The sequence below is a fragment of the Bufo bufo genome, chromosome 5, assembly GCF_905171765.1.
Source record: "Bufo bufo chromosome 5, aBufBuf1.1, whole genome shotgun sequence".
Classification (NCBI taxonomy): Eukaryota; Metazoa; Chordata; class Amphibia; order Anura; family Bufonidae; genus Bufo; species Bufo bufo.
The window spans coordinates 505,495,277-505,521,400 of record NC_053393.1 but is presented as its reverse complement, the minus strand read 5'-3'; the positions used below and the strand labels follow the sequence as shown (position 1 = coordinate 505,521,400).

The 26,124-nt window shown below is 42.9% G+C and overlaps 1 protein-coding gene across 1 annotated transcript in view; it reads left to right on the top strand.

Annotated features, from left to right (window-relative positions):
* The first annotated feature begins 5,046 nt into the window (after nucleotides 1–5,046).
* LOC121002804 (highly reducing polyketide synthase PKS6-like) overlaps nucleotides 5,047–26,124 on the top strand; it is a 71,259-nt gene continuing 50,181 nt past the window's right edge. The window contains 2 exon segments of the mRNA XM_040434355.1: nucleotides 5,047–5,119; nucleotides 25,915–26,068. Coding sequence (XP_040290289.1) covers nucleotides 5,068–5,119; nucleotides 25,915–26,068 — 206 coding nt within the window. The 5' untranslated portion in view covers nucleotides 5,047–5,067.

Below are 26,124 nucleotides of genomic sequence, written 5' to 3'. Positions count from 1 at the left end.
TAGGCGGCCTACCCCAGGCACATTTGGCTGCAGATCTCCCACTGCTTCAATTGTGCAAACAAGTCAAAATGAGGCTCAGTAGTGTGTGTGGCCTCCACGTGCCTGTATGACCTCCCTACAACGCCTGTGCATGCTCCTGATGAGGTGGCGGATGGTCTCCTGAGGGATCTCCTCCCAGACCTGGACTAAAGCATCTGCCAACTCCTGGACAGTCTGTGTGGCAACGTGACATTGGTGGATAGAGCAAGACGTGATGTCCCAGATGTGCTCAATTGGATTCAGGTCTGGGGAACGGGCGGGCCAGTCCATAGCATCAATGCCTTCGTCTTGCAGGAACTGCTGACACACTCCAGCCACATGAGGTCTAGTATTGTCTTGCATTAGGAGGAACCCAGGGCCAACCACACCAGCATATGGTCTCACAAGGGGTCTGAGGATCTCATCTCGGTACCTAATGGCAGTCCGGCTACCTCTGGCGAGCACATGGAGGGCTGTGAGGCCCTCCAAAGAAATGCCACCCCACACCATTACTGACCTAATGCCAAACCGGTCATGCTGGAGGATGTTGCAGCCAGCAGAACGTTCTCCACGGCGTCTCCAGACTCTGTCACGTCTGTCACATGTGCTCAGTGTGAACCTGCTTTCATCTGTGAAGAGCACAGGGCGCCAGTGGCGAATTTGCCAATCTTGGTGTTTTCTGGCAAATGCCAAACGTCCTGCACGGTGTTGGGCTGTAAGCACAACCCCCACCTGTGGACGTCGGGCCCTCATATCACCCTCATGGAGTCTGTTTCTGACCGTTTGAGCAGACACATGCACATTTGTGGCCTGCTGGAGGTCATTTTGCAGGGTTCTGGCAGTGCTCCTCCTGTTCCTCCTTGCACAAAGGCGGAGGTAGCGGTCCTGCTGCTGGGTTGTTGCCCTCCTACGGCCTCCTCCATGTCTCCTGATGTACTGGCCTGTCTCCTGGTAGCGCCTCCATGCTCTGGACACTACGCTGACAGACACAGCAAACCTTCTTGCCACAGCTCGCATTGATGTGCCATCCTGGATAAGCTGCACTACCTGAGCCACTTGTGTGGGTTGTAGACTCCGTCTCATGCTACCACTAGAGTGAAAGCACCGGCAGCAGTCAAAAGTGACCAAAACAACAGCCAGGAAGCATAGGAACTGAGAAGTGGTCAGGTCACCACCTGCAGAACCACTCCTTTATTGGGGGTGTCTTGCTAATTGCCTATAATTTCCACCTGTTGTCTATCCCATTTGCACAACAGCATGTGAAATTGATTGTCACTCAGTGTTGCTTCCTAAGTGGACAGTTTGATTTCACAGAAGTGTGATTGACTTGGAGTTACATTGTGTTGTTTAACCACTTCAGCCCCCAGTGCTTAAACACCCTGAAAGACCAGGCCACTTTTTACACTTCTGACCTACACTACTTTCACCGTTTATTGCTCGGTCATGCAACTTACCACCCAAATGAATTTTACCTCCTTTTCTTCTCACTAATAGAGCTTTCATTTGGTGGTATTTCATTGCTGCTGACATTTTTACTTTTTTTGTTATTAATCGAAATTTAACGATTTTTTTGTAAAAAAAATGACATTTTTCACTTTCAGTTGAAAAAGTTTGCAAAAAAAACGAGATCCATATAGAAATTTTGCTCTAAATTTATAGTTCTACATGTCTTTGATAAAAAAAAAATGTTTGGGTAAAAAAAAAATGGTTTGGGTAAAAGTTATAGCTTTTACAAACTATGGTACAAAAATGTGAATTTCCGCTTTTTGAAGCAGCTCTGACTTTCTGAGCACCTGTCATGTTTCCTGAGGTTCTACAATGGCCAGACAGTACAAACACCCCACAAATGACCCCATTTCGGAAAGTAGACACCCTAAGGTATTCGCTGATGGGCATAGTGAGTTCATAGAACTTTTTATTTTTTGTCACAAGTTAGCGGAAAATGATGATTTTTATTTATTTTTTTCTTACAAAGTCTCATATTCCACTAACTTGTGACAAAAAATAAAAACTTCTATGAACTCACTATGCCCATCACGAAATACCTTGGGGTCTCTTCTTTCCAAAATGGGGTCACTTGTGGGGTAGTTATACTGCCCTGGCATTCTAGGGGCCCAAATGTGTGGTAAGGAGTTTGAAATCAAATTCTGTAAAAAATGACCTGTGAAATCCGAAAGGTGCTCTTTGGAATATGGGCCCCTTTGCCCACCTAGGCTGCAAAAAAGTGTCACACATCTGGTATCTCCGTACTCAGGAGAAGGTGGGGAATGTGTTTTGGGGTGTCTTTTTACATATACCCATGCTGGGTGAGATAAATATCTTGGTCAAATGCCAACTTTGTATAAAAAAATGGGAAAAGTTGTCTTTTGCCAAGATATTTCTCTCACCCAGCATGGGTATATGTAAAATGACACCCCAAAACACATTCCCCACCTTCTCCTGAGTACGGAGATACCAGATGTGTGACACTTTTTTTCAGCCTAGGTGGGCAAAGGGGCCCATATTCCAAAGAGCACCTTTCGGATTTCACAGGTCATTTTTTACAGAATTTGATTTCAAACTCCTTACCACACATTTGGGCCCCTAGAATGCCAGGGCAGTATAACTACCGCACAAGTGACCCCATTTTGGAAAGAAGACACCCCAAGGTATTCCGTGAGGGGCATGGCAAGTTCCTAGAATTTTTTATTTTTTGTCACAAGTTAGTGGAAAATGATGATTTTTTTTTTTTTTTTTTTTTTCATACAAAGTCTCATATTCCACTAACTTGTGACAAAAAATAAAAACTTCCATGAACTCACTATGCCCATCAGCGAATACCTTGGGGTCTCTTCTTTCCAAAATGGGGTCACTTGTGGGGTCCATTTTTAGACATTTGGATACCAGACTTCTTCTCACGCTTTGGGGCCCCTAGAATGCCAGGGCAGTATAAATACCCCACATGTGACCCCATTTTGGAAATAAGACACCCCAAGGTATTCAATGAGGGGCATGGCGAGTTCATAGAAATTTTTTTTTTTTGGCACAAGTTAGCGGAAATTGATATTTTTAATTTTTTTCTCACAAAGTCTCCCGTTCCGCTAACTTGGGACAAAAATTTCAATCTTTCATGGACTCAATATGCCCCTCACGGAATACCTGGGGGTGTCTTCTTTCCGAAATGGGGTCACATGTGGGGTATTTATACTGCCCTGGCATTCTAGGGGCCCTAAAGCGTGAGAAGAAGTCTGGAATATAAATGTCTAAAAAATGTTACGCATTTGGATTCCGTGAGGGGTATGGTGAGTTCATGTGAGATTTTATTTTTTGACACAAGTGGAATATGAGACTTTGTAAGAAAAAAAAAAATAAATTCCGCTAACTTGGGCCAAAAAAATGTCTGAATGGAGCCTTACAGAGGGTGATCAATGACAGGGGGGTGATCAATGACAGGGGTGGTGATTAATGACAGGGGGGGTGATCAATGACAGGGGGGGTGATCAATGACAGGGGGGGTGATCAATGACAGGGGGGTGATCAGGGAGTCTATATGGGGTGATCACCACAGTCATTGATCATGCCCCTGTAAGGCTTCATTCAGACGTCCGGATGCGTTTTGCGGATCGGATCCATCTATCAGTGCATCCGTAAAAATCATGCGGACATCTGAATGGAGCTTTACAGGGGGGTGATCAGGGAGTCTATATGGGGTGATCACCACAGTCATTGATCATGCCCCTGTAAGGCTTCATTCAGACGTCCGGATGCGTTTTGCGGATCGGATCCATCTATCAGTGCATCCGTAAAAATCATGCGGACATCTGAATGGAGCTTTACAGGGGGGTGATCAGGGAGTCTATATGGGGTAATCACCACAGTCATTGATCACGCCCCTGTAAGGCTTCATTCAGACGTCCGGATGCGTTTTGCGGATCCGATCCATCTATCAGTGGATCCGTAAAAATCATGCGGACGTCTGAATGGAGCTTTACAGGGGGTTGATCAATTACAGGGGGGTAATCAATGACAGGGGGGTGATCAGGGAGTCTATATGGGGTGATCAGGGGCTAATAAGGGGTTAATAAGTGACGGGGGGGGTGTAGTGTAGTGTAGTGGTGCTTGGTGCTACTTTACTGAGCTACCTGTGTCCTCTGGTGGTCGATCCAAACAAAGGGGACCACCAGAGGACCAGGTAGCAGGTATATTAGACGCTGTTATCAAAACAGCGTCTAATATACCTGTTAGGGGTTAAAAAAAACACATCTCTAGCCTGCCAGCGAACGATCGCCGCTGGCAGGCTGGAGATCAACTCTCTTACCTTCCGTTCCTGTGAGCGCGCGCGCCTGTGTGCGCGCGTTCACAGGAAATCTCGGCCATCGCGAGATGACGCATATATGCGTGACTCTGCGCAGGGCTGCCACCTCCGGAACGCGATCCTGCGTTAGGCGGTCCGGAGGTGGTTAAGTGTTCCCTTTATTTTTTTGAGCAGTGTACTTTATGATCCAAATGAAGTGTGCTCGCTCATCACTTTAGCTTCACAATTACCTACCATTAAGAGGGTGGGTGTCCCTCTTATTTGGGTTAGCAGCACCTGTTCTGTAATTCCGTCCAGAGTGAGCCACCATATCAGTGTTTATATATATTATACTGCCTGTTGATGCTAAGTCTGATGGACAGTAAGTGTTTGTATAACAGAACAGATTAAGTATAAATGGCGCAGCAGGTGAACTAGATAAATGTGCACATTTTGATGCCATATTGAATAACCCAGTAGAAGATCAAACCTAAATCAACCAAAATGTTTGTGACACATATCTTTCACGATAAATTATAAAGTTTTATCTTTTGACAAGAGACAGGTCACTACTTTCTACTTAGATGGCAATCTATTTTATCTAGAAAGTGCATGTTTGTGACCAGATTTTATGCTTTGTATCCAAAAAACTGAGCTCTGAATGATATGAATAAGCACAGAATGTTCAACCTTAAAAAGATGTTAAATTAAATTTTTCATCATAGTACATGCCCACCAACTACTTATTTATCTTTCAGAGGTAAAGGATTGTCAGGATGGAAGAAGATCATATAGCCATAGTTGGCATAGGATGTAATTTTCCTGGAGGTGAGTGTTATAACCATGGTGCACGTATTAATAAAGAAAACAAACTTCAGTTACTCTCTCACTAATCTTCACGTACAAGATTTTCCATTAAAGGTGTTGTCCAATGAAAACTATTCTGCTGTTTTCAAACTAGCACCTGGATCTGAATACTTTTGTAATTGTATGTAATTAAAAATGTAGTGTCGTTCTCGCTGTGGTGGAAGCACATGCTAAGTTCCGTCCTTCAACTGCCTCTTGAGCTGTAATAGGGAGAGAGCTGCAGCAGAAAGGCCACACCCTATGATGGCAGCAGAAAGGGCATGCCCCTAACCTGCCAGCATGATGTACATCTAGCAGCACAACTGGTAAAATTAATGCAGAGATCTCTGGATCCATGTGAGGTACAGGGCTGGCTCTAGCTTTGTTATAAAGAGGTTCTCATGTACTATATGATGTCTGATTTTCACTTTTTACATTAATTATAGGATAACCCCTTTAATTGAATAATGTTCTGTGGACAATTATCTGCCCTAACAGTAGCATTATATGTGCCAAGTTTGACACATTAATTAGTTTAAGGACACAAGACAGAACTTATTAAACATAGTTTAGTATAACAAAAATGGCAGAATGCTTGAATAATAGAAAAAAGACACCAAATGACATATAGTACTATAATGCAGAACAATTTCTCGATAAACTAGAAGCCTAGCACTCAGGCATTTTGGTATCGTATCTGGTACCTGATAAAGAAAGAAACCAGGGCAAGTCCTCAGTTTGATTTATCCCCAAAGAAATTACCCCTAGCAACACTTATTTATTCTTTATAAATAGGGTTGAGCTAATTGAAGTTAACAAACTGACTTCGATTGAAATTTCAGGAAAATTTCGATTTGCTGCAATGCCCTGGCCATCTTGCTTGAAGAGCCAGCGTGAAATCTTGTGTGCAATGACATATGACGTCACCATGCCAGCCGACGTGATGATGTCATCATGCGCCGCACAAGATTCCGCGCTGTATCTTCAAGCAAGATGACCATGGCGGACTCTTCACGCTCAAATGGATGAGGCAAGTACAATTTATATATTTTTTTAAATATATGATCAAACTCTAAAATATTGATCTTAGATGCCACGATCTTGGTGAATCACATTTTATGACTCTCTTTTAGGATGCTGTATTCACAATCTTTGTGGGCTCATGGGTTTTATTACTATGACACCTTTCTTTGAGCACATATTAGAGACAAATTAATGCACTCATCAAACCTGTCATAATGGTATGCATGTGTACATACTAGTGTTAGTAGATTCTAGTTCAACCTGCTTTGGACGAATCAGAATGTTGTTGGTGCTTTCACTAAACATTATGAGTTCCTGATCGCTGTACCTTCATTATACAGCATTGGCTCCACTGCGGCCGAATGAAGATGGCCACCAGTAAAAAGAGACTATGTGAGTCTTGCACATGCACTGTTACTGTAAGTACATGCCAAACTGTATTGCAGAATGAATCTGAACCTGGATTCTTTGACTGTTCGGCATGCACTGCTACTTACAGTAACAGCTCATGGGCGAGACCCACATAGCCTTGCGTAACTGGCGGCCATCTTCATTTGACCACAGCGGAGCCAATACTGTGTAATGAAGGTACGGCAATCAGGAAATTATATTGTTTAGTGTAAGCACCAAAATGAAAAGGATGAATCTGAATCTACCAACACTAATACATACCAAACTGAATACTTAATCTGGTGAGCTCCTTTTCATCTTTTAGCTGCAGATTCACCAATTTCCAGCCTCATCTTCTGTCATTCAAGATGGCTAAAATGCTTCACAGACTACCTGTAATCCAAGACGCTTCCTGCTGCCCTCAGATTGGCCAGAACTGCTCACGTGAGCAGAGCTGGCCAATTCGAAAGCAGCGCTGGACAATAAGGAAGTGTCTTGGATGACCAAATGCACAGTGTGCATCAGGTAGCGTAAGATGATGTGTGGTTATCTGGGATAACAGAAGAGAAGCCTGGGAATTGGCGTATCTGTAGTTGAAAAGATGAAAAGCCACCATGAAAGTACACTGTTCACTCTCTAGTTCATGTGAATTTTTTTTCTTGAACCACAGGGTCGTTTTAAGATTAGAATACTCACTTATTTTATATTTCAGCATTAAAAATAAATTAATCCATCGGTGTAATAGAATATATTCAATAGATAATAAAAACGCAAAACCCCTTATGTGTTTCCTGATCCTTTTGAATTATTATCAGTTACGTCAATACATTTTTCTTGGTGTACAGACATCTGATGGGCCTGCAAAGTAAAACAAATCCAAAATGTGAGAAAAGCCAGCACTCCTTCACTTTAAAATGTAAAGTTTTATTGTATATGCTTGGTTTTACTTATCTAACATATTCTGAGACAGTTTTTCTAGTGACACATTGTACTTCATGTTAACAGCAAATTTGAGTGAATATTTATTTTCCTTTATTTATAAATAAAATTCAAAATTTACCAAAAATTTTGAACAATTCACAATTTTCTAAATTTGAATTTCTCTACTTTTAAGACAGATAGTAATACCTCATTAAAAAGTTATCAGTCAACATTCCCCATATGTCTACTTTATGTTGGTATCATTTTTAAAATGTCATTACATTTTTTTAATTACATTAGAAGGCTTAGAATTTTCTAAGCAATTTTTCATATTTGTAAGAAAATTTCCCAAACCTTTTTTTTTTAAAGCACCAATTCAGTTCTAAAGTGATTTTGAGGGGCTTACGTAATAGTAACCACCCATAAATTATCCCATTTTAGAAACTACAACCCTCAAATTATTCAAAACTGATGTTACAAACTTTGTTAACTCTTGAGTTGTTTCAGAACAGCTAAAGGAAATTAAAAGTGACATCTCAAAAGTAGTTTTTTTTTTCTTCACTTTTTTGCAGATTTTCTATGTTTTTTCATGTTAATCCATTTTCCTGCAACACACCAAGGGTTAAAAGCAAAATAAACCTCAATATTTATTACCCTGATTCTGCAGTTTACAGAAACACCCTTAGGCCTCATGCACACGACCGTTGTGTGCACCCGTGGCCGTTGTGCCGTTTTCCGTTTTTTTTCGCGGACCCATTGACTTTCAATGGGTCCGTGGAAAAATCGGAAAAAGCACCGTTTTGCAGCCACATCCGTGATCCGTGTTTCCTGGCCGTGAAAAAAATATGACCTGTTCTATTTTTTTCACGGCCAACGGTTCACGGACCCATTCAAGTCAATAGGTCCGTGAAAGAACACGGATGCACACAAGATTGGCATCCGTGTCCGTGATCCGTGGCCGTAGGTTACTTTTTATACAGACGGATCCGAAGATCCGTCTGCATAAAAGCTGTTTCATAGCTGAGTTTTCACTTCGTGAAAACTCAGAACCGACAGTATATTCTAACACAGAGGCGTCCCCATGGTGATGGGGACGCTTCAGGTTAGAATATACTAAAAGAACTGTGTACATGACTGCCCCCTGCTGCCTGGCCGGTGCTGTCAGGCAGCAGGGGGCAGCCCCCTCCCTGTAGTTAACACATTGGTGGCCTGTGGGCCCCCCCTGTAGTTAACACATTGGTGGCCAGTGCGGCCGCCCCCCCCTCCCCCCCCTGTAGTTAACACATTGATGGCCAGTGGGGCCCCTTCCCTGTAGTTAACACATTGGTGGCCAGTGCGGCCGGCCCCCCTCCCTCCCCTGTAGTTAACTCGTTGGTGGCCAGTGGGTCCTCTCCTCTCCCTCCCCCTCCTAATTAAAATCTCCCCCCCTATCATTGGTGGCAGCGGAGAGTACCGATCGGAGTCCCAGTTTAATCGCTGGGGCTCCGATCGGTAACCATGGCAACTAGGACGCTACTGCTGTCCCGGTTGCCATGGTTACTTAGCAATTTGTAGAACCATTATACTTACCTGCGAGCTGCGATCTCTGCGTCCGGCCGGGAGCTCCTCCTACTGGTAAGTGACATGACCTGTCACTTACCAGTAGGAGGAGCTCCCGGCCGGACGCAGAGATCGCAGCTCGCAGGTAAGTATAATGGTTCTACGAATTGCTAAGTAACCATGGCAACGGGGACAGCAGTAGCGTCCTGGTTGCCATGGTTACCGATCGGAACCCCAGTGATTAAACTGGGACTCCAATCGGTAATCTCCGCTGCCACCAATGATAGGGGGGGAGATTTTAATTAGGAGGGGGAGGGAGGGGAGAGGGCCCACTGGCCACCAACGAGTTAACTACAGGGGAGGGAGGGGGGCCGGCCGCACTGGCCACCAATGTGTTAACTACAGGGGGGGGGGCCCACTGGCCATCAATGTGTTAACTACAGGGGGAGGGGGGGGCGGCCGCACTGGCCACCAATGTGTTAACTACAGGGGGGGGGGGGGCCACTGGCCACCAATGTATTAACTACAGTTATTTTAGTATATTCTAACCTGAAGCGTCCCCATCACCATGGGAACACATCTGTGTTAGAATATACTGTCGGATTTGAGTTTCACGATGTAACTCAAATCCGACGGTATATTCTAACATAGAGGCGTTCCCATGGTGATGGGGACGCTTCAAGTTAAAATATACCATCGGATTGGAGAAAACTCCGATCCTATGGTATATTAACTCCTGACTTTACATTGAAAGTCAATGGGGGACGGATCCGTTTGAAATTGCACCATATTGTGTCAACGTCAAACGGATCCGTCCCCATTGACTTGCATTGTAATTCAGGATGGATCCGTTTGGCTCCGCACGGCCAGGCGGACACCAAAACGACTTTTTTTTCATGTCCGTGGATCCTCCAAAAATCAAGGAAGACCCACGGACGAAAAAACGGTCACGGATCACGGACCAACGGACCCTGTTTTTGCGGACCGTAAAAAAAAACTGTCGTGTGCATGAGGCCTTATATGTGGTCATAAACTGCTCTATGGGCACATGGCAGTGGTCAAAAAGGAAGCAGCGCCATATGGTTTTTGGAGGGCAGATTTTTTTTAAATAGTTTTTGGGCACTATGCAGTATTTGAAGAGAAAACAAAACACAACCATGGGTGTCAATAGCCAATTAGGTATGCACACAAAGGTGCGGCTTATATGGAGAATAGACTTCCCAATATTCCAATGTAACTGGACAAGCTTTTAATATACAAGGAAAAAACAAAAACTGAAGCTCATAAACGTCTAATAGTGAAAAATAATATACTTTATTAATTACACAATCAGTGGATGATAAAATACCATAAAACAAGGGAAGTAGGGAGCACAGACGCCATCCCAGCTCTAGAGAGTCAGCAAAAAGAATCACAGCAATGAATGAACATTAACCCCTTAGTGACCAAGCCTGTTTGGGCCTTCATGACCAAGCGTTTTTCTTCCTTTTTTTATGGTCTCGTTCCAAGAGCTATAACTTTTTTATTTTTTCATCTATATAGCTTTATGAGGGCTTGTTTTTTACGGGACAAGTTGTAGTTTTTAATGGCGCCATTTTGGGGTACACATAACTTTCTGATTAACTTTTATTAACTCATTCTGGGATGGAGATGGGGAAAAATAGCAATACTGCCACTGCGTTTTTACATTATACATTTTTTGGCGTTCATTTTTCGGTACAAATAACATAATATCTTTATTCTCTGGGTCAGTACGATTACAGTGATACTAAATACTTATAATTTTGTTTACGTTTTACTACTTTTTTTGCAATAAAACACCTTTTATTAACCCAAAAAATTATTTTGCATTGCCACTTCACAAGACCCATAACTTTTTTTTATTTTTTTATATGGAATTGTGTGAGGGCTTGATTTTTGAAAGACGACTTGTATTTTTCATGGGTATGATTTTGGAGTAAATGCCGCTTTTTGATCGCTTGTTATTAAAAAAAATTTCGGTGGAAACTAAGAATAAATTCGAAATTCTGTCTTTTTTTATTTTTTATTTTTTACGGCGTTCACCATAGGGGATAATTTATGTAATATTTATGTAGTCCCAGTCATTACGGACGCGGCAATACCAAACATATGGGGGATATTTTCTTTTTGCAATTTTTTTCATTGAAAAGCGTATTTTCAATGGAAAAAAAGGCATATTTTTTTATTTTATGGAATTTTTTTATTTAATAAATGTGTATTTTTTTTCTATTTTTTTTACTACTTAATAGTCCCACAAGGGGACTATAATATACAGTATTTTGATTGCTTTTAAAATGTAATGCATTATCTCTATAATGCATTGCATTTCAATAGCAATGCTATTCGAACATTGACCAGCAGGCTGCGCCAGAGAGGCACAGCCTGCTGGAAGTAACTGAAGACAGGCTCGGGCCCTGATCGGAAGCAAGGTAAGCTTCCCAGCACATCAGCACCCCGCGATCACATTTTCGGGGTGCTGATGGGAGACAGAGGGAGTCCGCTCCCTCTGTCACCACTTCACATGCAGCGGGCGCCATTGCGCCCGGCATGTAAAGGGTTAAACAGCCCGGATCGGCACTCCTGCCGTTCTGGGCTGTTAGAGCAGGGACCCGGCTCTCATGTGAGAGCCAGGTCCGCGCTCCCCGCTGCACGGGGGAGCCGTGCAGCGCTTAAACTGGGCCGCCGTAAAAATGCGGCGGCCCAGCCTAAGGCCCCTTAGTGACCGCCGTAAAAACACGTATGGGTGGTCACTAAGGGGTTAATACAATTAGCATGAGTCCCAATATAAAGCATGGCAATTACTAGAGTGACATAAGTATGGTGGGTAGTGACCAGGAGGTATTCCACACACAACAACCCGCAACCAAGGCGGTAGTGTGGACCCACTGGACCTATGTCCCACCTATATGAACAGTAAGTATTTGAAGAAACCCTGAGCTACCAATACAGTGAAAACCCCCAAGGAATTTAACCACTTCAGCCCTCCTAGCTCAAACACCCTTAATGACCAGGCCACTTTTTACACTTCTGCACTACACTACTTTCACTGTTTATTGCTCGGTCATGCAACTTACCACCCAAATGAATTTTACCTCCTTTTCTTCTCACTAATAGAGCTTTCATTTGGTGGTATTTCATTGCTGCTGACATTTTTACTTTTTTTGTTATTAATCGAAATTTACCGATTTTTTGGCAAAAAAATGACATTTCACTTTCAGTTGTAATTTTTTTTTTAAAAAACGACATCCATATATAAATTTTTCTCTAAATTTATTGTTCTACATGTCTTTGATTAAAAAAAAATGTTTGGGTAAAAAAAAAAAAATGGTTCGGGTAAAAGTTATAGCGTTTACAAACTATGGTACAAAAATGTGAATTTCCGCTTTTTGAAGCAGCTCTGACTTTCTGAGAACCTGTCATGTTTCCTGAGGTTCTACAATGCCCAGACAGTAGAAAAAACCCACAAATGACCCCATTTCGGAAAGTAGACACCCTAAGGTATTCGCTGATGGGCATAGTGAGTTCATAGAACTTTTTATTTTTTGTCACAAGTTAGCGGAAAATGATGAATTAATTTTTTTTCACTTACAAAGTCTCATATTCCACTAACTTGTGACAAAAAATAAAAACTTCCATGAACTCACTATGCCCATCATGAAATACCTTGGGGTGTCTTCTTTCCAAAATGGGGTCACTTGTGCGGTACTTAAACTGCCCTGGCATTTTAGGGGCCCAAATGCGTGCGAAGTAGTTTGAAATCAAAATGTGTAAAAAATGACCTGTGAAATCCTAAAGGTGCTCTTTGGAATGTGGGCCCCTTTGCCCACCTAGGCTGCAAAAAAGTGTCACACATGTGGTGTCGCCGTACTCAGAAGAAGGAGGGCAATGTGTTTTGGGGTGTCATTTTACATATACCCATGCTGGGTGAGAGAAATATCTCGGCAAAAGACAACTTTTCCCATTTTTTCATACAAAGTTGGCATTTGACCAAGATATTTATCTCACCCAGCATGGGTATATGTAAAATGACACCCCAAAACACATTGCCCAACTTCTCCTGAGTACGGAGATACCACATGTGTGACACTTTTTTGCAGCCTAGATGCGCAAAGGGGCCAAAATTCCTTTTAGGAGGGCATTTTTAGACATTTGGATCCCAGACTTCTTCTCACGCTTTAGGGCCCCTAAAATGCCAGGGCAGTATAAATACCCAACATGTGACCCCATTTTGGAAAGAAGACACCCCAAGGTATTCAATGAGGGGCATGGCGAGTTCATCGAAATTTTGGCACAAGTTAGCGGAAATTGATTTTTTTTTAAATTTTTTCTCACAAAGTCTCCCTTTCCGCTAACTTGGGACAAAAATTTCAATCTTTTATGACTGGCATTTTAGGAGCCCTAAAGCGTGAGAAGAAGTCTGGAATATAAATGTCAAAAAAAATTTACGCATTTGGATTCCGTGAGGGGTATGGTGAGTTCATGTGAGATTTTATTTTTTGACACAAGTTTACAGACTTTTTAAGAAAAAAAAAAGAAAAAAACAATTTCTGCTAACTTGGGCCAAAAAAATGTCTGAATGGAGCCTTACAAGGGGGTGATCAATGACAGGGGGGTGATCAGGGAGTGTATATGGGGTGATCACCCCTCTGTCATTGATCACCCCCCTGTCATTGATCACCCCCCTGAAAGGCTCCATTCAAACGTCCATATGTTTTTTACGGATCCATGGATACATGGATCGGATCCGCAAAACACATACGGACGTCTGAATGGAGCCTTACAGGGGGGTGTTCAATGACAGGGGGGTGATCACCCCATATAGACTCCCTGTCATTGATCACCCCCCTGTCATTGATCACCCCCCTGTAAGGCTCCATTCAGACGTCCGTATGTGTTTTGCGGATCCGATCCATGGATCTGTGGATCCGCAAAACACATACGGACCTCTGAATGGAGCCAGCCTTACAAGGGGGTGATCAATGACAAGGGGGTGATCAGGGAGTCTATATGGGGAGATCACCCCCCTGTAAGGCTCCATTCAGACGTCCGTATGTGTTTTGCGGATCCGATCCATGTATCCGTGGATCCGTAAAAAACATATGGACGTCTGAATGGAGCCTTACAGGGGGGTGATCAATGACAGGGGGGTGATCAATGACAGGGGGTGATCAGGGAGTCTATATGGGGTGATCAACCCCCTGTCATTGATCACCCCCCTGTAAGGCTCCATTCAGACGTCCGTATGTGTTTTGCGGATCCGATCCATGGATCCGTAAAACACATACGGACCTCTGAATGGAGCCAGTCTTACAAGGGGGTGATCAATGACAGGGGGGTGATCAGGGAGTCTATATGGGGTGATCAGGGGTTAATAAGGGGTTAATAAGTGACAGAGGGGAGTGTAGTGTAGTGGTGTTTGGTGCTACTTATTACAGAGCTGCCTGTGTCCTCTGGTGGTCGATCCAAGCAAAAGGGACCACCAGAGGACCAGGTAGCAGGTATATTAGACGCTGTTATCAAAACGGCGTCTAATATACCTTTTAGGGGTTAAAAAAATCGCATCTACAGCCTGCCAGCGAACGATCGCCGCTGGCAGGCTGTAGATCCACTCGCTTACTTTCCGATCCTGTGAACGCGCGCGCCTGTGTGCGCGCGTTCACAGGAAATCTCGCGTCTCGCGAGATGACGCGTATATGCGTGACTCTGCCTGCAGCTGCCGCCTCCGGAACGCGATCCTGCGTTAGGCGGTCCGGAGGCGGTTAATAAGCATTTTACAGAATTTAGAAACACTTGGCTGTGAAAATAGAAAACAGCCCCAAATTCTTCATTTTCACAAGGGGTAATAGGAGAAAAAGCACCCCATAGTTTGTAACCCATTTGCTCCTGAATACAGCAATATGTGATTGTAAACTGTTAAAGGGGCACACTGCAGAACTCAGAAGGTAAGGAGCGCCATATGGCTTTTGCAGTACATATTTTGAATAGGGTTGAGCGAACCCGAACTGTAAAGTTCGGGTTCGTACCGAACTTTAGGATTTTTGGACCCCAGACCAGAACCCGAACATTTCAGTAAAAGTTTGGGTTCGGCTTTCAGCGATTTCTTAGCGCTTTTTGAAAGGCTGCAGAGCAGCCAATCAACAAGCGTTTAACTGTCTGACCTTAGAAGCCATCACAGCCATGCCTACTAATGGCATGGCTGTGATTCGCCAGTGCAGCATGTGACCCAGCCTCTATATAAGCTGGAGTCACGTAGCGCTGCAGGTCACTCTGCTGTTCTTAGTGTAGGGAGAAGATGCTGCTGCTGCTGTGAGGGAGAGAATAGGACAGAATCTGTTATCAGAACTCCAATTGAACTCAGCGATCTACATAGATATAGTTGTGTGGGTGCAGTGCACAATCTTTTTACCCTGCCCTGAGCCCAGTGCCAGAGAAAAACAACTTTTATCCGTCTGTTAGTTAGGTGGGCGGCGGCGGCCATTTTATGCAAGCTCAGTGCACAAGCACTGCATCTGTTCTTTAGTGACATTCAAATCCAAGCTTGAAATACTGCAATAATCTGGCTTTAAAAAAAAAACACCCATTTTTGGCAATATCCAACATCTGGTGCCTTTGCAGGATTAGTTAGTGTACAATTTAAGCTAGAAATACAGCTATAATTTTCTGGGTTTTTAAAAACACCCTTTTTGGGCAAAATACACTATTTTACAGCCCTTGCAGCATCTGCACGTGTGAAATTCAGGCGTTATATATAGCTTTCATATTCTGTTAGTAAAAAAACACTCTTTTTTGGCAAAATACTTAATATTGCAGCCCTTGCTGCATCTGTGATTGTTAAAAACAAGTTTTAAAAACTTCAATAATTTTCTGGCTTTGAAAAAACACCCATTTTTGGCAATATCCAACATCTGGTACCTTTGCAGGATTAGTCAGTGTGCAATTTAAGCTAGAAATACCCATTTTGGGCAAAAAACTAAATTTTGCAGCCTCTGCTGCATGTCATTGTGAGATACACACTTTAGATACTGTGGTTCTTTTCAGTTATTTGAAAAACAGCCATTTTGGGCAAAAAAATTAAATTGCGGCCTAGTCTGGGTCTGTACGTGTAAGATACACACTTTAGATACTGTGGTTATATTCTTCTATTAATAAAACACCCTTTTTGGGCAAAATACACAATTTTACAGCCCTTGCTGCATCAGCACGTGTGAAATTCAAGGGTTATATACTGCTGTCATATTCAGTTATTAAACAAAAACCCATTTTGGGCAAAAAACTTAATTTTTCAGCCTTTACTGCATATGTCATTGTGAGATACACACTTTAGATACTGTGGTTCTATTCAGTTATTTGTAAAACAGCCATTTTGGACAAAAAACTTTAATTGTGGCCTAGTCTGCATCTGTACGTGTGAGATACAACCTTTACATACTGTCGTTCTATTCTGCTATTAATTAAACACCCATTTAAGGCAAGATCCTAAATTTGAGAAATATGAGGAGAGCTTCAAATAAGGGATGTGGCCCAGGTCGTGGTGCTGCTGGTGGAGCTCCTGTTGCAGGGAGAGGACGTGGTCGATCTGTGCCAGCTACACGCACAAGTGAAACCCCTTCCTCAGGTGAGAGTAGGCAACAGAACATGCGCGGTATTTGGTCGGGCCAAATGCGGCTCTACGAATGGTGAGGCCAGAACAAGTACAGGCGATAGTAGATTGGGTTGCTGACAGTGCCCCCAGTTCCTTCACATTGTCTCCCACCCAGTCTGCTGCTGAAAGATCAGAGTTCGCACCTGCAGCCGATGTCCATCAGTCTTTTACCTCACCCCCTTGCAAATCAGCCAAGCAGTCTGAGTCATGCAGCAGTCTATTCTTCTTTTTGATGACTCTGTTAGAAGTGGAAGAGATTGAGTGCACCGATGCATAACCACTTATGTTTCAAGATGAGTACATGGGAGGACCATCGCAGCACGTCTCAGATGATGACAAAACACAGGTGCCAACTGCTGGGGCTTTCGAAAGTGTTCAGACTGACAAGGAGGGCAGGGGTGAAGACTGGGTGGAAGATGATGTGGAGGACGATGAGGTCCTCGACCCCACTTGGAATCAAGGATCTGCGAGTAACCTATGTAGTTCAGAGGAAAAGCGTGGTCGCACAGAGCCACCAGCACAGCAGAAGAGGGAGCAGGGTGCAAAAGCGGAGCGGCCGTCCCCTAGACAGTACGCCTGCTACTGCCCACCGCAGCAAGGGACCGAGCACACCTAAGCCAGTCAGACAATGTGCTGACGACAAGACACGAGTGGTTTGCACGCTGTGCAATCAGAGCCTGAAGTGAGGCATACATTTTCTCAACCTGAGCACAACCTGCATGACCAGGCATTAAAGTGCAAAGCACGAGCTGCAGTGGGGTAGACACCTCAAAAACCAAGAAAGGTCTCTGGCTCCTCCTGCTTGCTCTTCTGCTGCAGTCTCGGCCTCTTCATCCACCTCTGGAGTGACAGTGCCACCTGCCACCCCGCAAAGAAGAAGTACCCCCCTACCCACCCGCGATCCCTGGCCCTGAATGCCAGCATTTAAAAATTACTAGCCTTTGAAATGCTGTCATTCTGTCTGGTGGAGACGGAGACTTTTAAAGTCCTTATGGCGGTGGCTGTCCCACAGTACGTTGTGCTTAGCCGCCACTACTTTTCCAGGCGAGCCATCCCTTCCCTGCACAACCAAGTGGGGGACAAAATCAGGTGTGCACTGCGCAACGCCATCTGTGGCAAGGTGCACCTCACTACGGATACGTGGACCAGTAAGCCCATAACAGCACACTGGGTAAATGCAGTGGCGGCTGGGCCTGAGGTGGATAGCAGTTTGGCGCATGTCCTTCCACCACCGAGTATTGCAGGGCGCTTCAGTTTGCCTCCTGTTGCTTTCTCCTCCTACTCCACTTCCTCCTCCTCTACCGGCTCCTCATCCGGTCAGCGTAACACCTTCACCACCAACTTCAGCACAGCCAGGGGTAAACGACAGCGGCAGTTTTAAAACTAATCTGTTTGGCGGCCTGGTAGTGTGCTATAATGGGCGAAATCTCGTAGCAGCTTTGGGACTAGCCAGTTTGACGCACATCCCTTGCCTGGTGCATGTGCTGAATTTGGTGGTGCAGAGATTCCTTAAAAATTACCCCGTTATGTCAGAGCTGCTGCATAAAGTGTAGGCCGTCTGTGCGCGCTTTCAGCGTTTTCACCCTGTTGCTGCTCGCCTGTCAGCGTTGCAGCGTAACTTCGGCCTTCCCGCTCACCGCCTCATATGCAACGTGCCCACAAGGTGGAACTCCACCTTGCACATGCTGGCCAGAATGTGCGAGCAGCAGCAGGCGATAGTGGAGTTTCAGCTGCAGCACACACGGGTGAGTCGCTCTGCGGAACAGCACCACTTCACCACCAATGATTGGGCCTCCAAGCGAGACCTGTGTTCCTTGTTGCGCTGTTTTGAGTACTCCACCAACATGGCCAGTGCCAATAACGCTGTTCTCAGCGTTACTATCCCACTTCTATGCCTTCTTGAAAACACGCTCCTGGCGATGATGTAAGAGGATGTGGCACAGGAGGATGATGAGGAAGAGGGATCATTTCGTAGGGTTTCCGGACAGTCATTCACAAGTGGCTCTGAGGGTGGGTTCCTACACCCACAAACGCCAGGTACACAATTGTCCATCCAGGACACAGTTCTGGAGGATGACGAGGTGTAGGATGAGGAGGAGGAGATGGAGGAGAAGGAACCTTGTTCACAGCATGGTGGCACCCAGACCAGCTCATGGCCATCACTGGTGCGTGGCTGGGGGGATACAGAGGACACAGACGATAGACCTCCCACAGAGGACAGCTTTTCGTTGCCTCTGGGCAGCCTGGCACACATGAGCAATTACATGCTGCAGTGTCTCCGCAACGACCGCTGAGTTGCCCACATTTTAACTTGTGCTGATTACTGGGTGGCCACGCTGCTGGATCCCCGTTACAAGGACAACATACCGTCCTTAATTCCCTCGCTGGGGGGTGATCGTAAGATGCGCGAGTACAAGCGCATCATGCTGGTAGACGCGCGGCTCCTCAGAAGGCAGGGTTAGCATGGCCAAAATGTGAAAAAGCTTTGTCAGCACTCCACAACAACCAGCACCACCAGCTGATATGGAACGTTTTAGCAGGAGACAGCATTTCACCAACATGGTAGAGCAGTATGTGTGCACACGCCTACATGTACTTAATGACGGGTCTGCCCCCTTCAATTTCTGGGTCTCCAAATTGGGCACATGGCCTGAGCTTGCCCTTTACGCTTTGGAGGTGCTGGCCTGCCCTGCAGCCAGTGTATTATCTGAACGTGTGTTTAGCACAGCAGGGGGCGTTATCACAGACAAGCGCAGCCGCCTGTCCACAGCCAAGCTCACGTTCATTAAAATGAACCAGGCATGGATCCCACAGGACTTGTCGGCACCTTGTGCAGAATAGACATGTATACCGGCCTTAACCAGCCATTGTTATACTACAGCGCAATTGCTCATTCTTGTATTTTGGATATTTCACACTCTTTTGGAGTGTACCCTAATAAAATAAAATAAAAATTAAAACCAAAAACTAGTGTTGGTTAGCTCGTCCTCCTCCACCACTGCTTCCACCTACATTACTACGTCCACCGCCTCCTCAAACACACACTCCATATGGACCTCCACCTCATAACTAATTTTTTTTTATTTATTTGTATGTATTGTATTTTATTTTATGTCATTTCACTACTTTGTCTATTACATTTTCGGGTGAGATTCACTAATTTTGTGCTGTGATATACTACTGCTATACCTAGTAGACAGGTAAAAAAATTCACTAATTTGTCTGTTACATTTTCAGGTGAGATTCACAATTTTTTGGGTGTGATATACCACTGCTATACCTAGTAGACAGGTAAAAAAAAATCACTAATTTATTTTACATTTTCCGTGAAATTCACAAATTTTGGGGTGTGATGTACCACTACCATACCTAGTAGACAGGTTAAAAAAATTCACAAATTTGTCTGTTACATTTTCGGGTGAAATTCACAAAAATTTTTGGGTGTGATGTACCACTGCTATACCTAGTAGACGGGTAAAAAAAAATCACTAATTTGTCTGTTACATTTTCAGGTGAAATTCACAAATTTTTGGGTGTAATATACCCCTCCGCTACCTAGTTGACAGCTTAAAAAATTTCACAAATTTTTCTTTTACATTTTCGGGTGACATTAAACAATGTTTTTTCTGTCATAGACCCCTGCTCTACCAAGTAGACAGGTTGATACATTTCAAAAAATTTTCTGTTACATTCATGGGTTGACATTTTACCATTTTGGACGTGAATAAACCCCTGCTCTGCATAGGTGACAGGGAATAAAATTTCAGAAATTCTTCTTTAATTGATGCACCCCACCTCCTTTCATTCAATGCTTAAACTTGAACAAGATGTCCCACATTTGCGCTTTAATAATTTTTCCCACATTTGCGCTTTAATAATTTGTCCCATATTTGTGCTTCAATAATTTCTCCCATATTTGCACTTCAATAATTTTTCCCATATTTCCTCCCGATCCCCCAAAAAATGTAATCTATTTATCTCGCTTGGATGTGGTCTCTTTCTCACGCTCCCTCTCCGGCGTGGAACCCTGATTCGCCGATAACAATGATCAACATTGTAGGCTCAGAAAAGAACATCGAAAGTTGATAGAGAAGATATCCAAATGGATGGTGGACGCCACAGGGACATGCGATCAGGCAGAAGTTATCTAGAGTCAACAAAGCGGCAGCAGGGCCTCTCCTGGCTAACGTTTCCAAATCCAAAATACCACAGTGACATTCCCTATAATTTTTTATTAATCATTCCAATAACAGGGCATCTTAAGAGTACTGTATTGTTATTTATCGTCACTACCTCCCCGAGTCGGGAGTGGGTAATTGCCGCGTGCCCCCTCCTTTCCTTCAATTCTTTCGTTTTAATAGCTTTTCCCACATTTTTGCTCAATCTTAATTAAATTTCATGCATTGATCTCCCTTGGATGTGGTTTCTCTTTCTCACGCTCCCTCTCCGGGGTGGAACCCTGATTCGCCGCTATCCGTGATCAACATGGTAGGCGCAGAAAAGAGCATCGAAAGTTGATAGAGCAGATATCCAATTGGATTGTGAACATCACAGGGACGTGCAACATAGTGGGGCAGTATGTTTGCACACGCCTACACAAACTGACTGATGGTTCTGCCCCCTGCAACTTCTGGGTCTCCAAATTGGGCACATGGCCTGAGCTTGCCCTTTACGCCTTGGAGGTGCTGGCCTGCCCTGCAGCCAGTGTATTGTCTGAACGTGTGTTTAGCACGACTGGAGGGGGTTATGACAGGTTTGCCACTATTTTGGGGTGTACCCTAATTTAAAAAAATAAAAATAAATTTAAAACAAAAAAGCAGTGTAGGCTACCTCCTCCTCCTCCTCCACCGCCGCTTCCACCTACACCGCCACATTCACCGCCTCCTCAACCTCCTACTCCATATGGACCTTCGGGTCACCATTGACTTCAATGGGGTTCGGGGTCAAGTTCGGGTCCCGAACTAGAACTTTTTTGTGAAATTCGGCCGAACCCGTCGAACCCGAACATCCAGGTGTCTGCTCAACTCTAATTTTGAAGGATTGGTTTATGAGCACCATGTTGTAATTGAACAGTGTCTGAGGTACCAATACACCTTTTTTTGATAAACATATGTTTTTCTCCATGTGAGGACTTATTTTTTGTGGTTCTATTTTGGGGCATATGCAACAGTTTGATCACTTTTTATTTAGTTTTTTGGGAAGCAGGATAACAAAATACAACAATTACTTTTTGGGTTTTGTTATTGCGGCATACACCATACAAGAAAAATGTTATCTTTATTCCGCTGGTCAGTACGATTACAGAGATTTTTTTTTTTACCTTTTACCACTTTTACATTTACCACATCTTTTTGCATTGCCATTTTCTGAAAGCCATAATTTTTATTTTTTTATTGTCTTATGTAGGGGCTAATTTTTTTGTAGGATGAGGTGACGTTTTCATTGGCACCTTTTTTGGGTTCATACGACTTTTTGATCGCTCAATATTATGCATTTTGTAAGGTGACGTGACAAAAAATGACTGTTCTTACAAAGTTTTTAATTATTTATTTTTAAAGCTTTCACCTGGCTTGGTAGATTATGTGATATTTTTTTAGAGAAGGTTGTTATGGATGTGGTGATACCTAATATGTCTTTTTTATTTTATTTTATTTTATTTTACACAGTAAAAGTTTTTGTTTTTTTAAATCTTGTTTTTTGTTGCCATTTTCTGAAAGCCATATATTATATATTTTTTTTTCAGGCAATTGTCTTATCTAGGGGCTCTTTTTTGCAGGATGAGAAGATGGTTTGATTGGAAATTGGGGTACTTTTTGATCGCTTGGTACTACGCTTTTTGTGAGGCAAGGTGATCAAAAAATTGCATAGTTTTTATTTACTTTTTTTTTACGGCATTCAATTGACAGAAAAGATCATGTGATATTTTTATAAAGCCAGTCATTACAGACGGCTAATATGTATATTTTTCTTTTTTTTCCCTATTTTATACAATTTTATATGACTTAATTGAAACTTTAATTTTTTACTATGTACACTTTATTTTCTTACTTCAACTTTTGGGGGTCTGATTTCCTCTACAATTCATTACAATACATCAGCAACAGCTGTGCCCCTGCCACTGATCAAGCTAGTCACATCCCGCTGCACTGTACACGGTGCTGGTTGGGAAGGGGCTAAACTCAATATTCATAGAAATTCATAGAAATGTTTTAACATTTTTGGCGGTTTTGCTTTTTTGTTTCAGTAGTACTATGCCATTGGAAATTAAATACTCACTGTACATATTACTGTCCTTCTGTAGCAGTCAACACAAATGCTAAAACCTCCTATGTAGATAGGTTATTCATTATCATTTTACTGCTGATGTCAGAAAATGTTATGTGAAGGGTAATCCTCATCATAATAGTACGTGTAAAATTGGGATAACTACATGACAGCTCTATTGTTGTCTTGACAGTCGTAGATAAAAAATAAAAAAAAGAAGAAGACCATTATCCTTATCAGTGTAATGTGTGATGATCTAACTGAGTCACTAAGTTGTGGAGTGACTTTAAAACAGTATGTAATAAAACAGTTATGGAAGTGTACTGTTAAGAACATGCTGCCAGCATTAAAATGAGGTTTACAAGACACCTCAAACTCTTGCATATTTTGAACCAAGTTTGTTCATAAACCGAGGTGTAACTAGAAATGAATGGGTCTCACAGTAAATTTTGGAATGACCCCCACCCCCCAGCAACTTCTTCGCAACCCACACTCCTGTGGCTAGCCAAGATCTCTCTCTCAGACTAGGCCCAGCAGCCGCTCCGTCTGTTTCCTACACGTATATACTGTATGTCATGTCACTGTATATATTGTCACTGTATATAATGTCATTGTATAATACTGTTGAGGGGGCCCTGACAATAAAATATTTTAGTCCTCCTCTTGGGTGGGCTCCTTCTGAGTTCAGGCCATCTAGCAGCTTCCTCTGCATCCACTACAGCTATGCCCCTGTTCTTAAACCTCTACATTTCAGCAGCCATCATATTTTATTGTTTTGTTTTTATTTTTGTATTGTTCCCATTTCACACCGAATGTCCTGTTCATCTAATCTATATAGGATTTGTGTAAATAATTTGGGCATAATAATACTTTTTATGGACAGCTTTTTCTTACATTTTAAAATCATTCTAATTATTTGTAACTTTATTTATCCTCATAATGTATTATCATACTCTTGCAAATACATTATGCTCTGTAACTTAAAGGTACAGGCTGCAGTTAGAGCAACACTAGAGTGCACTAACATCAGGATTCCTGAAAAGACAACCCCTGGGGTCTTTTTCCCAGGGCTGACTGTACTGAATAGAAGGAACCTGCCTGAAGAACCAGAGGTGTTAGTTACAGTTCGTTTTAAGAGCATGAGAAGTCACTGATGCTCTCACAGCCATTTTCTAGAGCAGCTCCAAAGAAACAGAGGAAGACATCAAAAGACACCAGGAATGAAAGAATATACAATAAAGCTTTGAATGATTGAAAGTTGCAAGAATGCTGGGTTTCCTGACATTTTATAATAAAGGTGACTTTTATGTTTTGTCATGTTTGTTTATCTTGTTAATGTGGGGTACTACTGATTAATTTTAAGATAAAATTACTTCAGAGAACTATACATTGCCGAGTAAAAGGGGTAACAATGTATAGAACCTTTGACTTTCAGGCTCCATACAGTATCTCACCATCCACTACAGCTTCGAACGTGAGACTACCATCATTTTATAGATAATCATCTTGGCTATCTCATACATAAATTGGACCTGCAACTATTTAGCATATGATTAGTTATGCAGATTCTTGTCATGTAACTGCATTGCTACTGTTTTGCTCCTAAAATGCTAAATTTTATTTTTTAGTATTTTGGTAGTATTTTGGCTTTCAACACTACCTGAATCCTTCTGGGCATGCCCTCAATCTAATTCAAGCATGTTCCCAGGTCTCTTCTACACATTCCCAACTTTGGTGCATACTGGTCAACTCACTTGGGTACCAATACAGCTTTTTCTTCAACTCTACCCACAAGTCTTCGATAGGGTTGAGGTCTGGGAACTGTGGGGGCCAATCCAGCACCTCTACTTCATTGTCATTGAACCATTTATTCACCAATCTTGATGTATACTTTGGGTCGTTGTCCTGCTGGAACACTATGTCGTCCTTTTCATACCCATAGTACTAGAGTGTACAAAGTAACTCACAAATAGCTCAGCATTGAGACCACCATCAAGCCTGGTCAAGTATCCAACACCTTGGCTGTGAAAAAACCCCATATCATCAGGCTTCCTCCACCGAACTTGACAGTTTCTTCAATTTCTCAATCTGTTAGCCCTCTTTTCCCTTGTTTCTTCCAGACGCATTTGCACCAATCAGAGCCCTGTCTAATGATTTTCATCTTTTCATCTTATCGCTCTGCATAACACATTTCCAATCTGCTACTGTCCACTGTACTGTTTTGCAAACTGGAGCCGATGCTTCTTATGACGATAGTGAAGTTAAGGCTTCTTCACCCTTTTTTGGGCAACCATTCCAGACTTGTGTAATGCGTGTCTCTTGCAAGGGTGTCTGTGATCTCACCATTACGAGCATATGAGCTTTTGTCACACCAGAACTGATAGACCTTGTGATGAGCTGACTTGTTGACTCTGATATTTTGCCTGGGCGCCCTCCTCTTGGCTTTGGAATGGATGGACAGGCTTAATTTCATATTCAGCCAACTGTCATGGCACTCACATGATGCAATTTGGCAATTTTCTTAGCCCAGATACTGCTATCAATGAGCTGGATAATTATGTTGTTCTTCATGACTGCTCATGGATTCCAACCAGTCTCCTTTTGCTTGGGAATCAACCTAATAACACATTGAGCTATTAGGGGAATGTGAGAACAGGTTGTAATTTGTAGCATACAAGAAGAAAAAGATTGTTCCACCACCAGGAGCAAAACAGTAACAATGCAGTTACAAGACAAGATTCTGCATAACTAATCATATGCTAAATAGTTGTAAGTCCAATTTATGTATGAGATAGCCAAGAGGATTGTCTATACAATGATGGTTCGAAGCTGTAGTGTATGGTGAGATATGGAGCCTGAAAGTCAAAATATCAAAATATTGTTACCCTTTTGCTCGTCAGTGTAACTATAAATATAGGAATGGTATGAGTTCTAGTTTATTTTTGTGTAATCTGCATACGAAATGATCATTCAATAGGTGAAGGCATAGAAAATTTCTGGAAAGTTATTTTTGACGGAAGAAATTGTACAACAGAAATACCAGAAGAAAGATTTGACCTGAAAAAATGGTACGATTCTGATCATACCAAACCAGGCAAAATGTACACCAGTCGGGCAGCATTTGTAGATGGGTAAGTAACTATGTTTCTTTCTGTTATATAAGGAAAATAATCATTAAAACAGTACC